At 33.8% G+C, this 16,406-nt stretch overlaps 2 protein-coding genes across 7 annotated transcripts; both read right to left on the bottom strand.

Annotated features, from left to right (window-relative positions):
- Positions 1-39: 39 nt before the first annotated feature.
- On the bottom strand, positions 40-5,899 carry LOC100648019 (xylosyl- and glucuronyltransferase LARGE1). Of its 4 annotated transcripts, none has more exons than XM_012309458.3 (13): positions 5,611-5,897; positions 5,165-5,314; positions 4,899-5,050; positions 4,723-4,838; positions 3,932-4,115; positions 2,790-3,334; positions 2,556-2,705; positions 1,954-2,256; positions 1,077-1,273; positions 873-1,014; positions 674-804; positions 493-585; positions 40-252 (listed from the first exon to the last, which is right to left on the bottom strand). In XM_012309458.3, the coding sequence occupies exons 3-13, from the start codon at positions 4,975-4,977 to the stop codon at positions 123-125; spliced, it is 2,070 nt and encodes a 689-aa protein (XP_012164848.1). In that variant the 5' UTR covers positions 4,978-5,050; positions 5,165-5,314; positions 5,611-5,897; the 3' UTR covers positions 40-122. The 4 variants fall into 4 exon arrangements, 3 of the variants coding, with proteins under 3 accessions (XP_012164848.1, XP_048262695.1, XP_048262694.1); XR_007224386.1 differs by having other exon boundaries at positions 139-252; positions 493-595; positions 5,611-5,899; XM_048406738.1 differs by lacking the exons at positions 4,899-5,050; positions 5,165-5,314 and having other exon boundaries at positions 5,611-5,896.
- A 274-nt stretch (positions 5,900-6,173) lies between these two features.
- On the bottom strand, positions 6,174-14,796 carry LOC100648133 (protein mesh). 3 transcript variants are annotated; one of them, XM_003395982.4, is made up of 16 exons: positions 14,274-14,788; positions 13,440-13,681; positions 13,153-13,340; positions 12,762-13,077; positions 12,342-12,510; positions 12,006-12,266; positions 11,590-11,780; positions 11,359-11,504; positions 11,003-11,284; positions 10,317-10,786; positions 9,962-10,236; positions 9,603-9,877; positions 9,358-9,512; positions 9,091-9,273; positions 7,471-7,621; positions 6,174-7,397 (listed from the first exon to the last, which is right to left on the bottom strand). In XM_003395982.4, exons 1-16 carry the CDS (start codon positions 14,680-14,682, stop codon positions 7,307-7,309), a joined length of 3,804 nt encoding a protein of 1,267 aa, XP_003396030.1. In that variant the 5' UTR covers positions 14,683-14,788; the 3' UTR covers positions 6,174-7,306. The 3 variants fall into 3 exon arrangements, with proteins under 3 accessions (XP_003396030.1, XP_012164851.2, XP_012164850.2); XM_012309461.3 differs by lacking the exons at positions 6,174-7,397; positions 7,471-7,621 and adding an exon at positions 7,879-8,865 and having other exon boundaries at positions 14,346-14,796; XM_012309460.3 differs by lacking the exons at positions 6,174-7,397; positions 7,471-7,621 and adding an exon at positions 7,879-8,865 and having other exon boundaries at positions 14,274-14,796.
- Positions 14,797-16,406: the final 1,610 nt, after the last annotated feature.

Raw genomic sequence — 16,406 nt, forward strand, 5'->3', positions numbered from 1 at the left:
TAATTAATAATTAACAAAGAATATAGGAAAACATACCCGTCTTTTTTTATATCTTTTTATTGAGAAAATAGCTATAATATTTGCGTTTTCGTAATCTCTGTTATCATTACAAATATAACTGATTACTTTTTGGTTTCAACAGACTTTAATATTCTCTCTTCTTTGGTCATTTTCTTTAACTTCAATAACGTCTGCATGCCATATTTCTTCACCAATTCATCAACGAATTCGTCCTTCAACTTTTTCAGGCATCTAAAATGCAAAATAACGATGACAACAAATAACAGTGCGACGTTATATACCATAATTTATTTACTCGTTAAATATACACAGTGCTTAAAGTAAATAGAGAATATAGAATCTTAAAGTACAAATAACCTTACTATTGAATAAATTCGTACAAACGAGGGATACGACATCTTAAATTGTTATCATTAATTTCACTCTTCCCCTAATTACTTTATTGACATTATATATTTATTGCCACGTTACCTTCTATAAATAGAGTCAGTTCTGAACTTGCCGATGTCGAGACTAGGGGCGTGAGGCCGATGGATAATGAATGTATCCGGCAAGACAATGTACCTATATAAATCTCCAATTTATGGTATCGCGCTATAGTGTTCGGTGTTTTAAAGTCATTTATAAAGGATATTTATGAAACGCTTCTTACTTGTAATCCAATACCGTCAAGTGTGTTAGGTAGGATACCTTGTTCCATCCAAAACCGATGAATCTGGTATCGTATCGAGGCGCCTTTCTTGAAACCACGATGTAAGGTTCGAAATCTGGTTCCCAAGAAACCTACGATGATATCAACTTTATTATTTACGTACAAGCGAGATGATTCAAGTCGTTTTCAGTATACGTACTTCGTATGGTTCCATCGTATTCCTCCAATAACTGTAATTTGTAGCAGCGTGCCCTTGAGTCCAGACATGGTAACGAAAAGTGTATAGAACGCCACGCTTCAAGAACTTCAAAAGTTCATCCTTGTTAGCAGGAAAGATAAACCTATAAAAAAGATAATAATGTGCATCGCGCGATTCTTTGTTCCGATTTTAACGAGGAAATACCTATAACGCTCGGTCTCAAACGCCGGAACGATCAAAGCTACTTTGTCCGACTCGCTGATATTCAATTTAATGATATAGTTCATAAGAGATTCGTGTAATCCGTACTGCGGCAAAAAGTCGACGTCCAATTGGAAGATAAACGGTGTCGATATATATGACATCGCAGTATTTCGCAAATAATTGATGGGGTAGAGTTCCTGGGTGAAAAGAGTTCTGTATAATTAAATATCAATATATGTATTAATATCTTATCTTATAAAATATTTTAAAGTATTTTCTTTGCATTTATTTGTATTTTCTTTCGTTTGGACGTTGCAAAATTGACTTGTAACTGTCTGCATACATTTACATAAATTTCGCTGAATTTGATCATCATAATACGCGAAGGAAATGTTGCCCTTTTTTTCAAGAATCTGTTGGCCATTCTAGCAGCAGATTCTGCATCTCTTGAACTTCTGGCGCCAGACTTTGCCCCACTTGTTAGAATACGTAAAAACTTATGTATATATATATAGAGGATCGTACGACACCCAAATACGAGAGAAAAATGACTGTGCATCTGTTACCATTCAAGCAGAATCCATTCGTATACTTTTTCGATAATCTGATGAAAATCATATTTCGAATGCTTTTAAAAATAATTTGCATGAAAATATAAAAATCTGCAATTTTTTTTATCCCTGTCATGTCTGAGAATTATCTTATTTTAAATTATCATGGAGATTATTAATTATCCGCAACGAAAGTAATAAGGGTATTAAGACGATCAAACAAAATATGCAAGAGCTAATAGAATAACTCAACATCTTGCAACTACTTGATAAACTTTACTATTGAAATACGTGTACAAGATGTAGACTCTCGTAGATAGACATACCCCATCCTTATACACGACATGGTATGCAATGTTCTTCCTGTTTCTCAGCTCGATGGAGCCGCGCACGAACTCGAGGAAATTCTGCACCTCAGCGTCCGTAAGGTATAGCGCAACGCTTATGGTACCGGGCCAATGTTTCGATAGGTCTTCTAGTAACGGTATCCTTTCCACGCTACACTGAGTTGCTAGAGCAACGTCTGTTGAAGCATATACATTGTACTCATATTCAAGGAGAAAAGGATGAGTACGATATAACGTGGTTGCGCCTCTTGTAAACTCTCGACACAGAGCAGATTCGTTGTACTAAAAATCCAAAATCTCTATTTTACTAATATTACTTGCTAAATCGTACTATAAAATGTTCCATGAAATGTTGACTATATTATATTATACTTATAAATTGAAGATTATTTAATTTGTAAGTTATTAGATCGTTTGTAGGTAAGTATAATTAACACAATTGTGGGGATGGTCTATTAAAAACCTTGCAATAAGACAACTTAGATAATCTAACAAATTAATTACATTAAAAATGAAGCTTTTCTGATAATATTCTGCTAATGTGTATAAATATTCTTTGTTTTAACAAAAAGGAAACTTACTTCCGATACAGCTTCGTGTTTATCACAACCAAATAAGCGTTTACGTAATAAGTTTCCGTCCATTTCAAGGAAGACTTTATGCAACTTACGAAATTGGTTAATGTGCTTATTATATACATCTTGCTTGCGAGGGGAATTCCAATGTACGATCTAAAAAAAATCGCTTAGTGTTGAGGAAGCATTGCTTTAGAAAGCAAAGCCCTGAAAATGCGTTTCAAAAAGCGCGTTACGTACGTTTATTTGACTAGTATCGCGATAACAGATATCGCTAATCGTGTGATCGCTTAACTGAATATTCCATGTGCACTGTATTTTATATACGATAGATGAATACTCTTTGACAACAGCATTTATTATATCCTGATCGGCTAAACTAGTTTCCGGTATATGGACCAGAACACGCTTCGCAACAGTTTCCCACAGGCTCATAAATTTCCTCTTACGGAGTTGTTGCAAGTGCATTAGCATCACGCCAGTGTTAAAGCCTCGCCCCAGAGCTGGCCATGGTCGCTGACCGTAAGACAATGCCTTTATGTACCAATGACTCTGATTTTCCGTCAGCCCTAGGGCCTGATCGCTCGTGAACTTCTCGAACATCTGCCAGAGCAAACTAACATCGTTTAACACGGTCACATCCGTGTCGAATACCAGCACTTTATCCTCCCGCATCGCATCCGGCAGAATTAATTTCAAGAGACCGTAAACGCCCGAGTAATGTTTGTTCGGTATCCAGGACACCTTTGGCACCCATTTTTCTGCTTTGTAATACGTTAAATTCACTGAAACGTTGCAAACATATAGAATTCGTTGACATCGCTCAAGAATAATTGCGCCTAAAAAAAATGTTTATCATCCGTTCCTTAAATTTAAATAACAGAAATTTTATATTAATGTGTTGTTCAAATTTATTTCATCGGTCGACAGTCATGTTACATGCTGGTTATAATTGAATCAACGACTGTTCGACGTTTTTCATATTCAACTTTCCATATTAATGCATTTTTATGTATATTATTTATACATACAAGTGTGATGCTCGTTCATAAGAGGGAAAAAAGTATAGTTCACTGTTTTAAATTAAGAGCAGTGAAAAAATGGGATAGGATTTCATTTTATATTAGCATGAAGAGTGTAATGAGTACGTGACCTAAATTAATTGCTGGATAGATGTATTATCTTGGAAGTTTCATTTTGTTGAAAAAATTGAATATTCTTTAAAATTCATATATATATATACACATAGCGCGTTTTTAAAATATATCTATAGTCTATATATCTAAGTGAAAATATTCCAACAATACCTCTCTTATGATTTTTTTAAAAACATTTAATCTAAGAAACGGATGAGAATACATCCGCGGTGAATTTTTACGAACCGTGTGGTAAATCCCACGTTTGAAATACTGTTGTCAAGGTCCTGTTTGCAATTTCATCAACAAGCAAGTGAAAGTGCAAAGGTTTAGTGCGGTAGAATAAAACGGATTTTACCACTGTCACCAGAGCAAACGTTGAATTGTATCCGGCGCATACCATTGCAATGTGTATAGTCTCACATTTTACCTTAAAACAAATCGCTAATCTTCATCGCCTTCATATTTAAATATTTTACAAATTATATAGCGTGATTCTTAATTGCACGATGATATTTTATAACATACAAAGGATATATTATATCTGGTTTTACATTAATACGGCTTAGTACAAGTCATTTGATCATTTTTATTAAGTGTTGAAATATTCTCTCTCCTCCTGCTGGTTTAATGAACATATGTTCTAATTAATCGTAATTAAAAAAATAATTACAAGTGTATCTCTTGAAGAAATAGAAGAAAGGATAAATCAACATGAAATACAAAAATTGGAAGAAACTTATTAATTTTTTTTTTTGAGAATGAGAAAAAAACAAAATTGTGTGTTTGTTCAATTGAATTTATAGGACGAACTACATTTATTTATTGCTTGCATAATTTTACTATTTAATTACACAACCTACGATATCAAATAATATTTTCTTGCTGATCATAATACATGAAAATCAACTAACAAGCTAAAGGTAGGACACAATTAAGAATCACTCATTAAATGTACTATACTTGAAAATATTCTGAAATGTTCATTTTTAATTTTAGATTCAAGATGTACCAAGAAACGGCCTAAATTTGTGTACCTCGTTATGATTATTTTCTAAGTGCAGCTTTTCCACGCGTGGACTTTCTTTCTTTACGTCCAAGGGCGAGCTCAATTTATTGTTAAGTTTGAAGGAATTGATATCGGCAGAAGGAACTATAATAATAGACGAAAGATCAATAGTACGAAATATTGTAGTATAAACTCGAGCATTACCGTTTAATAGTAAATACAGGTAAAAAATTGTGGATAATATTAAGACACTGAATAAACATCCTAGCCATGATCGAGCCATTGTAATATGACAGACATGTTTCCCAATTCGTAGAATGATTAACGAATGAGCTCTGTTATGTAAATACCAAGATCTATAAATAAAAATGAAAAATCAATGTAGCGATTGGACAAACAAGTTACACGTTCAAATTTTAGTAAAGTAGACTAATCAAGAACTAAATTTTGTGCAAATGAATGATAATTACAGTAGTGCTGCATTAATTGACCTCAAGATCCTGCCTGGGCAGTTAATAGTAACGAAGCGAAATCCTGACCAATTAACACGACACTACTGTATGTTACTATGTTATGCTGTTTTTGGAGCCGTTCTACATTTGTCTTATTTTCTATTCTACCTAAAAATTATGCAAATATAAATTTCCCTATAATGTTTTGTACAATATTTTTTTTGTTTATTACAGTATTATTATACATACTCTCATATATACTCTCAAAACATCTAAAAGTTTATAATCTATACAGATATTTTGACAATTTAAATTACTTGACATGCGCAAACGTGACATGCAACAAAAACAAAAGAGATAGGTTAATGCGCTTTGTTGCAATACAATTGGCTTATTGGAAACAACACTATGAAATAATATAAACTGGATATAGGACAACTAAATATATAGGAAGGAACACATACCTCCAATGTCGCAGTTTTTGTCATCGACTGTCACACACTTAAATCCATTGCTCCAACTACTTTGGGATACAGGGTTCGAACGTGATTAATTCTATATGTGAATTTGCAGACATAAATCTCCTCGGGCACCAGCACTCGTTTGCGTTTCAATGAATCACTGTTATGTCTCGGAATGTTTGCTGTAAACTAAGCAAATTCGCGTAATTGCAGTTATCTAGGAACAATGACGGGACAGCACGCATCCTAAACACTCGAAGCCGGAAGTCTAACATAAATAGTTTAATCACTGGATAACGTAGTAGTAGAATTACTACTCTGCCTGAGCAACACAACAAGAGACGTTGAACAGTCGGTAACTCGTTACGTAGTTACCCACTTTTGTTACGAGAGGGCAACATCAACACTGTGAACTGAAGTTAGTCGCAAGTAACATAGGATACCAGAATGCCACATACATATGTATGCAATGTATGTTAGATTTTTAAAACTAGATTTTCCCCAAAAGTTGGCTATGTAGGTATAACGTAACAATTATTCACAATGAGACTTTTGGATATATATATATATATATATATATATATATTCTTAATACTTATATTAATCTAAGTTCATTGAACTATGCATAATACAACCTTCGATTGTATGTACATCACAGTTATAGCACTGTACATTACATTAACAGATAAAGCGGTAAAATAATAGTATTGTTGTATTTATGGAAGTATGATCGCGATTTGATAATTATATGTGATATTTAAATGTCATTTTTTTTATTTTATAAAATTTTATAAAATATCTTAAAAATTATATTTCATAACCCATTTATATATTTTGTTGATTGTATAAAATTCTAATTATACATACATACACAGAGTATCCTATTAACTCTATTATAAAGCGATATCTCAGTTACTTTTAATGATACGTAAAAATGACACAGCGACAAACTATATGGTTTAGAAAGACAAATAGGATGATAAACAAGCATTTTTAAATATATTTTTTAATATATTAATCGATCCAGTTCCAGAGTCTCTATAAAAAATTAATAGATATTTTAAATTTTATTTTATGAAACTTATCATACAAAAGACAAGAAAAGACGTGAGGTATTGTATTTATATTTGTTTTCCTTGTCCTTTTCATTAAGAAATATATGATTCAATTTATAAAAAAAAAACATCGATGAGTTTGAAATCTCGAAAAGTGTTACGTTAAGAAAAAATTTTTGTTCTCCATAATATTTGTCTCTCCGAACCAAACAATCTGTTGCTTTGTCATTTTCAGGTATCATTAGCAGTAACGGAGATATCACCTCATAAGAAAATTAATGGGATATCCTGCGTATCGAATATTGTACATGTACAATTAACATTAACATTAATATAAAAATACTATATTAAATATGCTTTCCACCTTATGCAGAAGATTTATGTCATAAAATGTAATCTAACAGAGAAAAAATGGATCTTTAAGCTGCACTGTAAAACAAATATTTTATGTCACGTTAGCTACTAACTAAACATAATCTGAACAATAACTATAAAAGTAGTTGTACGGAAATTATCTTATGTATTAGATATATTTTTCTAAAATAAATATAACTAAGTCTTGAAGTGAGTAAATGATAAGAATACAATGTGCAATGATATGAAACAAGTTATAAAAAAAATTTGTATAAAAATACGTCCATTGTTTAATTTATTTCTGTTGCTTTACTGGTGTATGAAGTAGGTTCTTGTTCATCTTTGAGCTTGCGTAATCTTTGGAGCTCTGTGTTTCTCGCTCTGTAGAAAAAATTAAAAAAGATTAATATTTGATTAAAGTACCATTTATAACTTACGATACCAATTGTAATACCTATGCAATGCTTCCTCCTGTTCTCTTTGTTCTTTCTGTTTCTTTAGAAGTCTGGATGCCACAAAGATAATCAGTACTATAACTGGTATTAGGCAAGCAAGTACTATACCAGCTGTGATACCTGCTTGACGAGAACTATATTCCTGTTGACCTGTGATTTTCAATACAATTTATAGCATTAATATAATTGACGATTACACAAATGAAAAACATAGTAATCGATATAATATATACACATATAAAAACAAATATAATTAAGAAAGGATAAAGGACGAGAATAATAAAAAATGAAAAAATAATAACAATATTTTTGGTGGAAATTTCCATTCCACTATGAAGATCAAGTAGGTATTAAAACGATTTATCAAACCTGTAGTAAATGCATGTGGAATAGAAATTTCCTGAATATTTAAAGGTATAGAAAAATTTATTGAACTGCATTTTTTTACATTAAATAGCGAATATTTTATATAAAAACGTTACAATAAACTTCCATTATTCCAAACAATAATGCATTTTAATGCAATCAAATATTTATACTATACATTACATATTATAAAAGTATAAAGCTTATGTGCGGTATAACAACGTAATAATGTATCGTTTTGTAAATAAAGAACATTTCTATTCCACAGCAAAAACAGTATATATATATATACACACATTAAATCTTATTAATTCTGGGTGTAAAATTTAATTCATTTCCTATGACGAATGAATTTATTTTTTGTGCAAATGATATTCGAGTGCGTGTTATTTAATTCGAGATTATTTCGAAAATATGACTGCAAATAATTACTAGAGATGAGATAAAAATCGATAAATGTCTGTTATGGAAGAGATGTTCCCCAAAGAAAAAAAAAAAAATATATAAATAACGAACTTCTGAAATGTCAAGTATATTGCGTGAATATTATTTAAAAATCTATGAAAATCTAATATTATTGATATTTTAAACGTCACTTTCTTTACTGGGACTTCCAGTTTTTCTAGTAGAGTCTGTTGTACTTTTTTCCGATTCTGTCAGAGAAGTGGGTTCTTTTAGATCCCAATCTTTATCTTCAAAATCAACATCTGGTTTGTTAGGCAAAGGCTCGTGTGTACGGTAAACTTTGTCATAAGAATGAGGCTTTTTAATCATACTCGAACTAGTGCTAGTGTCGCTAACGGGTGAAATTGGTCTATCGAATGATTTTAATCGAGACAATAGCGTTGAATCATTATCAACACCAGAACCGCGTTCAGAATAACGCCACGATTTCAAGGAACTTTCCTGCGCTTGATTCTTTCGTATATAAAAAAAGGCACCAGCAACACACGCTATTACAGGAATTAAAACGGCGCAAATAATGCCCATTGTTGTCCATGCTGTACGCTGAGCATACTCGATCTGACCTATATTTATGCAATACCAAAGAATTTTCTTTTATTTTTCTTGTAGTTGGGGTAGCCGTTTTGATAATGAATTATTATTTTCAATGTGCGAAATGTAACCATGGAGATCAATAAGATTTTCGAAAGATAAGTATAGATAAGTTATAGAAAAACAACAGATGATTATTGTATGATACTTTGTCTTATTAGAAAACAAATATATAAAATTATAATTCAAATACTCACGTAGACACTCCGTATATCCGTACTCTGGCACGTTCCAACGACCTTCGGGAGTGCATACACGTCGTTGATCGCCAACCAATATAAAGTCCTGATTGCATTCAAAAGTTACCTTCGTACCTGGCACGAAGAAGAAGTTACTCTTGCGTCCGAAGCGTGGCGTCTCCAATACACCGCATGATACCACTGAAATAATAAGAAATAGAACGTGAAACAAATTATACAAATAATTATTGACTTAAATATCCTCTAAAAACTTTTGTAACTCACCTCGTTCATTTATATTGATATCCCTTATTTCAGTGTACGTGTTGTAATAATTTTTCGTGAAATGAGCCATATCACGATTGAGCGACATTGCGTAGTCATATTGACACTGATATGATTGTCCACACAGATCAGCAGCTCGTTGTATATCGTACGACCTGCAATGGAGGAAGATAAATATTTCCTTTATAAACAATTCGATATTTCGTTATTCTGATGGATAAATAGACCATTAAAATAATAGTCACCTGTTTGAAGGTAGTATCTCTGCAGGCGTCTTACGCCATTCGGGCTCGAAGGTTCTATTCGAATAATAACTCGCAGTTCTGCCAAATTCTCTGGTGAACAATGGGCCTCCTTTATCGTCATCTTCTTTATCTTCCAACATCCAATGAATGGCAAAGTCTTTATGTACAGCCTCAAAGTGGTTCAAATTGGACGCTGCTACTTGTTGTCCATCCGGATTTGTCAAGTCGTCCGCAATGTCAAAGTTCCATTTTCCAAATAGACCACTGGTTTTGTTCTAAGACGAAATAGATAAATTTATAAATTCTATATATTTGTTAATATCTATTATATAAATCCATATTTATTTTTTAAATCGTACCAAGTACGTCCAGGGCAGGTAAACTCTGGCTGACATGTATCCTTCGTTTTCGATTACTTCCACACCTGCACCAGTATCAAACATGATGATCACTTCACTCTGATTTAAAATGTACGTGGGTGTATAAACCACAACGCCGGTAAAATGTTGGAATTTTATGGATGGCCTATCGAAGTATACTCGACGATTATTGGCGAAGACATCGAGGCGATATCTCCATTGCGAGTGTTTTGGCCTTAATCGAACTTCTATGGTTGCTGAGTTATTTCCTCTTGCTGTATAGAAAAATATTAAATTAATTCCAATAGGAATTATCAAATTTTTATAATTTTATTAGTTTTTGTAAATTAATTACCTGCTACAGATGTCAATTGCGTAGCCCTAACTTCACCGTACACGTTATTCGGCAACTGCTCGAATCTACCTTGCACGTCAAGCTTATCTTTTATATTATTCACACGTACTAAAACGAACTCTCCCTTTCCATTAAAGGTATATTCCAAGCCATCGAATGTTGCAATATGAGGATCACCAAACACCGTCGCGATAGCTGGGGACTGATAAGCGATACAATCTTGACTTGGTCGTCTTTCAAATCTGAACGTTTCACAACCGACTGCGTGTTCTTCTTGCCACATACAACACATATAGAATGGTATTATGTCGTGGTACCAATGAGAAAGAGTTGGTACTTTGTTCGCCTCGTCCCATGGATAATATCCTAAGTTGTGGGACCTATGTGGTCTCGAACCCCATTGCTGATCGTAAGTCAACATTAGATAGCCATTTTTATCGTAGCAACATTGCTGCTCAGAACCATCCATGCTAAAATTAAGAAGTAAAGTATGATATAAAAGAAAAATCGGCAATGTTGAGCTACATTAAAGAAGAATTGAGAATAGTGGAAAGCACGAGAAAAATATTTCTTCCGATTGTATCATTACTTCGTTCCAATAACTATTTCAAGCAAACATACATTAAAAATTGAAATACCTTTTGCCTATAAAATTCTACTTCTATACTAACAGAAATCTTACTTACTTTGGCGCCCCTGTTCTCACACAATGATGCGCATGCATATTATACATGCAATCCAAATTCGAATCTTTATCGCAATCGTAATCCGGAAGGAAACGACCTTTGTCATTTAACGCGTGTTTTAAAGTACACGGACACAGAGATATTTCCGCCGCAAAATTTTTCAAATATCTGTCGTTCATGATCCACTTGTCGCAAAGTCGTTGAGGCCATTTTGATCCATATCCTCTTTCCCATTGTGGAGCAAAGTACCAGGCTAATGGAATTGGTCTACTCCATAGGCTCCTATACAAACATTTTTTGTAATTCAACTATCCAAATAATAACTAAAAGTATTTGTTCACATATAATTTACATACGGCGTGATGTTAAGGCCAGTTTGTTGCTGCGGATCTGTTAAATTGAGCTGGAGAAAACCGAAAGTCATGTCTTGCTGATAAGGATTGCTTAAGTCACGGTATGCTGCTGGTCTTATAATATAGCTACCCAAATTCGTATATGCTGTCTACAATTTTTCAATTATAACATTTTTTTTTAATTAATAATAAAATTACATATTATGTCACGGGAAAATGATTTCTCGAACCAACCTCCAAATTAGTGATGTATTCAAATTCGGGAGTAGTTTTCGTCTCACGATATCCCCACAAAGATATTTGTACTCCCGCGTTCAAATTGCTGGTTAAATTGTATCGATCCCAAGTAATTTTTATTTCAGCTGGATATGCTTCGTGAACGCTATTGGACACAAAGATTTTCTCGGTCGCTGTAGCTGGGGTTTCTGATAAGAATTATTATAATTAATATTTATCTCTTGAAGATTAAGTCTTTATTCATCTTTATTTCGAATTAAATTGATAGGCTTAATCAAAACTTTTATAAAACTCAGAGAAATATTATCTACTCTTTTAAATTATTATAAAGAATCGTAAAAACTACGACAATGATATTTCTCAGTTATATTCTTAATTATATTAACAAGTCAATGCGTATGTTATTATCTTACCAATGAAATATTTTCCCTTCCAATTGTATGTTTTACTGTCACCAATGCTAATCGCGAATCGAATATATCCTTGTGCCTTCACGAATGGTTGAACACATATTGCTCGATTTTTGTCCACTACAGTACCTATCACCCACTCACTTTCGAACATACATCGAATTTTCTCAGTCTCATTGAAACACGGACCAGTAATATTCACGATGGTACCGCCTAACATGTTTCCGCTTTCAGGTGCAAACACAAGAGGCAAATTTGCTCCAGCTGAAAAACGTATTATTATATATGACATTATCATTAATTATTAATGATTCCTCGCTACGCGTTGTTCAATCTTACAAATATCTTTATTGCAAACTGCAGGCATTATGTTTTCATCTATCCTAAACATATGACGTCCTGGAAAACCGTTCGCCCATCCTCTTCCGGTTAAATCGCGAATCGTCGACATTTGAGAGAAGGGCTTGTATTCGTAGCTTCGTGTGCCATTTCCAGCGTTAAAACCGACCTAAGCAGAGATAACACTGGTTAATTAATTTCGGTCGATTAATTATAAAATTAAATAGGCAATGTTATATGAAGGAAACTAGGAAACTTCCCGAGTTCCATTTCATCACTGAAATATATCGCCGACAATAAATTTATCATTACACGATAAATAATTGTGTTCCTAAATAAATCATAAAATTCTTATATTAAAAGCGTATATGTATTTAATGCAGTCGTAACGAGCAAAATATAAAAATTGAATGAACTTACAAATGCTGGGACTCCACCTTCTCCATACATTGTATCACCACCAGCTTCTGTGTGACTGCTCCATTGAATATTCAGGTAATTAAATATGACATAGGTGTTCACTTCATCTGTGGCCAGGACCATTTGAAACGTGTTCGTGTTGTAAAGGGAATTATCGATACCACCAGTGAAGGACATATTTTTCCACGTTACTATGACCGCGTGTTTAGGGTCGAAGGCCTCTGTACCAATAATTCCTTCGCGGATATCCCATTTGAGGCGTTCACGCATTTCGACGCCAAATTGATCTGTTCTCCTCTGTAAATCTCGTTCCAGTCTACAATTCGTTTTCGTGATAAATTCCAATATTATCTAAAATGTTATTTAATAATTTTAGTGATTTTTAACTTGCCTAAAGTATACACCCGGTCTCCTCTGATCTATGTCGGTTGGTCTTATTTCTCCTATGCGACATTTACTGAAAAATATCCCTATAAAACTAGGATCGTTCTTTCTTGGCCAATCTTTGATCGGGAATACGAGAGGATATGTGTAATGTATCGGAGGATCGCTAAATTCTAGGAAGCCATTCATTGATACCTGTAATTTTTTAAACAGACAATCAGAGATTTGTTAATATTTTTAGATTAGATTATCTAATAATCACTGATGATAAGAGGATAACAGATAGGAACATACTCTGGTGTAATTGAATCTGAAGCCAAAGAATGGTAATTGAAAATTGAAATTCTTGTGTACTTGTGGCGTCGAAGCTTGGATTTCTTTTTGATAATCGCCTTCGTCATCGATACCACCCTTGTCGAAGTACCAATACATGAATTCTGATCGAATTTCTTTCAGTCTAGTCTCTGTTAAGACATAATTTGAAACTGAATCATCCGGACGAGGCGCGTATCTGTCTGCCTCCGGTAAATCGGAGTCTGTAAGAATACATGAATTGCAATATTTTAATATCGATATTTGATATCACGTGCAATAATTTCAAGCATTTAGATCTTTTAGTAGCTTAATAGTAGATTAATAACTTTATAAGAAAATGAAAATACTGCTACCAGTTTTAGCAGATTTTCTCTTAATATCGCTGTTACGTATCCACAAACAACGTCAACGAGCGAAATATGTTTACAGGGGCGATAACACGATAATTTAGATTAGACCAAATGTAAAAGTAAAAACAAACGAAATAATTTTAATCTAGATATGAGGAATATATCTACGTGGAAGGAAGAGTGAAAAACGAGTTACAAAAGATACAATCCAATGATTCATTCGATTCATACTAGAGTGAGTAACTGATAAAACAGATAAGATGTGATTCGTTAGTTGAACTATATATAACAAAATAATACATCCACCAATTAAAAAGAATGTATTTGACTTACGTACAACGTTTTTTCACTAAATAAATTTCCTAGAATTTAAAAGACATTCTGTCTTGTTTTATCTTTTCACATTTTTTACAAAAATAGAAAATGAAATAGTGGTCACGCCCTTCGATATCGAAATACTTACCGTACCTCACATACTTCTCATTCTTTCTTCCGATCATTTTCTTAGAGAAACCTGACGAAGACATGATTTTACCCTCAGGTATATTTTTTTCGTCGTGGTTGTCACTGGTATTGTCTGGAACATCTTCCGCTCCTTTCTCCATTCCTTCCTTGTAGTCATCTCCATCTCTGTTCAAGTCCACTACCTCGGATAAATCTTGCGTTTCTATCGGATATATTTGTCCGGTATTCTTGTTAATTTCTGGGTACGTCGATTCCTTATTATCCAGTCTATCCAGTCCGAATACACTCTCGAACGTTTCATTTTCAACTTGTGCTGATATGTGACTGGTCAGTAGAACAAGAAGGCACCAGAAAACGATCAACTTTGGGAAAGCAAAAACACGACCGAGATACGATTCATTCCGCATTTTCAATATCCAGAAGTAAATTGTACCGATTTGTCTGATTTAGTAAAAGAGACTGAGCTTGGTTTCAGGTAACGAGTAGTGATAGCGGTACTGATATCAGTAATATTGTGATAAAGCTCGTTTATCTTCTTACTACGGATGGATAAGGTAACGTTGAAACTTGAACGAATAAAACGAACGAAGAACTAGTGACCCATTTTCGAAAGGATACAAAATGCCCTTTAAACGAGATAAAATTGTGTCTGCATTTACTCTCGATTTCGACAAGCAGAATTTGGAAAAAATGCCGGATTTTGAAATGAGAGAATCGGATGCACGAGCAAGATAAATAATTACAATAGATACACAAAGTTTGAACATAATCCATTTCAGGTACGGTTATCGGATTTTCCCCAACTTGTGCTAGACTTTTCTTTAGGGCGTCCAGTTTGTCTGTAGTGATCTGGGTTTCTTAATGCTTGTTTGATGTCCAAACCGTCGCCCCCACTGATCATCCGTATTATCATGCTATGTGTGCGTTGCGCGCGATGACCTGACTTGTGTTAGACGCACCTAACTAATACAGTGAAATCTCTGATGTCGAACATAATTACGAACTGTTCGGAAATCGATTTATTCGGAAAACTGAAACCATTTTCCTATAAAAATTGACATAGAATGGATTAATCCGGTCCTGATGCTTTTACAACAGTATTTAATGCATAAAATCGCGAATAAAAACAAATAAAAATACATAAAATCTTACATAAAAAGAATATATAAACTCAAAAAATATCTAACTTTATTAAGGAGAGTTTCCTTTCATTGAATCATAGGGTCCTATACGTGAACTGTTTTGGATCCGAGATATGTACGAACGCCATCCTCATATTTGGATATGATTTTTTTCACCTCTATCGTGGTTCTAACAACTTTGCTTTTCGATTTGCTGCTGTCCTTCTTCGATTTCATAATGATTTATTTAATCATTAGCTAAGTTGACTTTTTCTTTACATTTTTGTTCGAACATTGGACCATTCGAACTTCGAAGGTCTATTGTATCCATTTGTACAATAAAGCACAGCGGTAGCAATGCGGTGGAATCTTAATCGTTCGACAAACAAAGAATATATGGCTCACTCGTTTTCGTCTGTCGAAAACTGTATCGAAAAATATGATAATCCTTTGTGGTTTGAGGTTGCATGTGGTCAGGCGCTGGTGCGCGGAATAAGGATTATACTCACATTTGCATAGCAATAAATGCCTAACGCATTTATTTCTATAAAATTATATACAAAGGACGATAACTATGATTATAACTGCATACAATAAACGCTACAACGACTAAATTAAGAACTAACAATAACGCTTAATAATATGCTTAATGATATTGAGAGTGTAAGATGTAAAAGAAAGTGAGTGAGACGAAAGACTGCTTATGCTGGTGTCTATGGTAGAAATATGGCTATAGTCTTATCCGCTTGTGGCTACTCCATATCTGACGTCATCACCAAGTGAGGCTTAATCGAGGGATGATTGAGAAATCATCCGCGGTAGAGGTCATGCTGTAGCCATAAACGCCGAGGTTATTGACGCCACGTTGATCCTGGTTCGTACCACCAGCGATCCGTCTGGAGTAGCACTCGAGGAGTCATTTTTCGCGTAACATGACCAACAAGGTTTTCGGAAATTTGGATGTAACTTCAATGTCTGATAGACAGCTCTTCCTGAATTTCCGATACTCA

Source organism: Bombus terrestris, chromosome 6 (genome assembly GCF_910591885.1).
Source record: "Bombus terrestris chromosome 6, iyBomTerr1.2, whole genome shotgun sequence".
Lineage (NCBI taxonomy): Eukaryota > Metazoa > Arthropoda > Insecta > Hymenoptera > Apidae > Bombus > Bombus terrestris.

Bases quoted from the DNA above. Each gene is read 5' to 3' on its own strand.
- LOC100648019 (XM_012309458.3), bottom strand. From the start codon at position 4,977: ATGGCTCGATCATGGCTAGGATGTTTATTCAGTGTCTTAATATTATCC. The intron at 1,015-1,076 runs GTATTTCCTCGT...TCTTTTTTATAG, and splicing joins TTTGAGACCGAGCGTTATAG to GTTTATCTTTCCTGCTAACA. The intron at 253-492 runs GTAACGTGGCAA...TTTGCATTTTAG, and splicing joins ACTGACTCTATTTATAGAAG to ATGCCTGAAAAAGTTGAAGG.
- LOC100648133 (XM_012309460.3), bottom strand. From the start codon at position 14,682: ATGCGGAATGAATCGTATCTCGGTCGTGTTTTTGCTTTCCCAAAGTTG. The intron at 13,341-13,439 runs GTATGTTCCTAT...AAAAAATTACAG, and splicing joins TCAGATTCAATTACACCAGA to GTATCAATGAATGGCTTCCT. The intron at 11,285-11,358 runs GTATGTAAATTA...ATGTTTGTATAG, and splicing joins ACTGGCCTTAACATCACGCC to GAGCCTATGGAGTAGACCAA.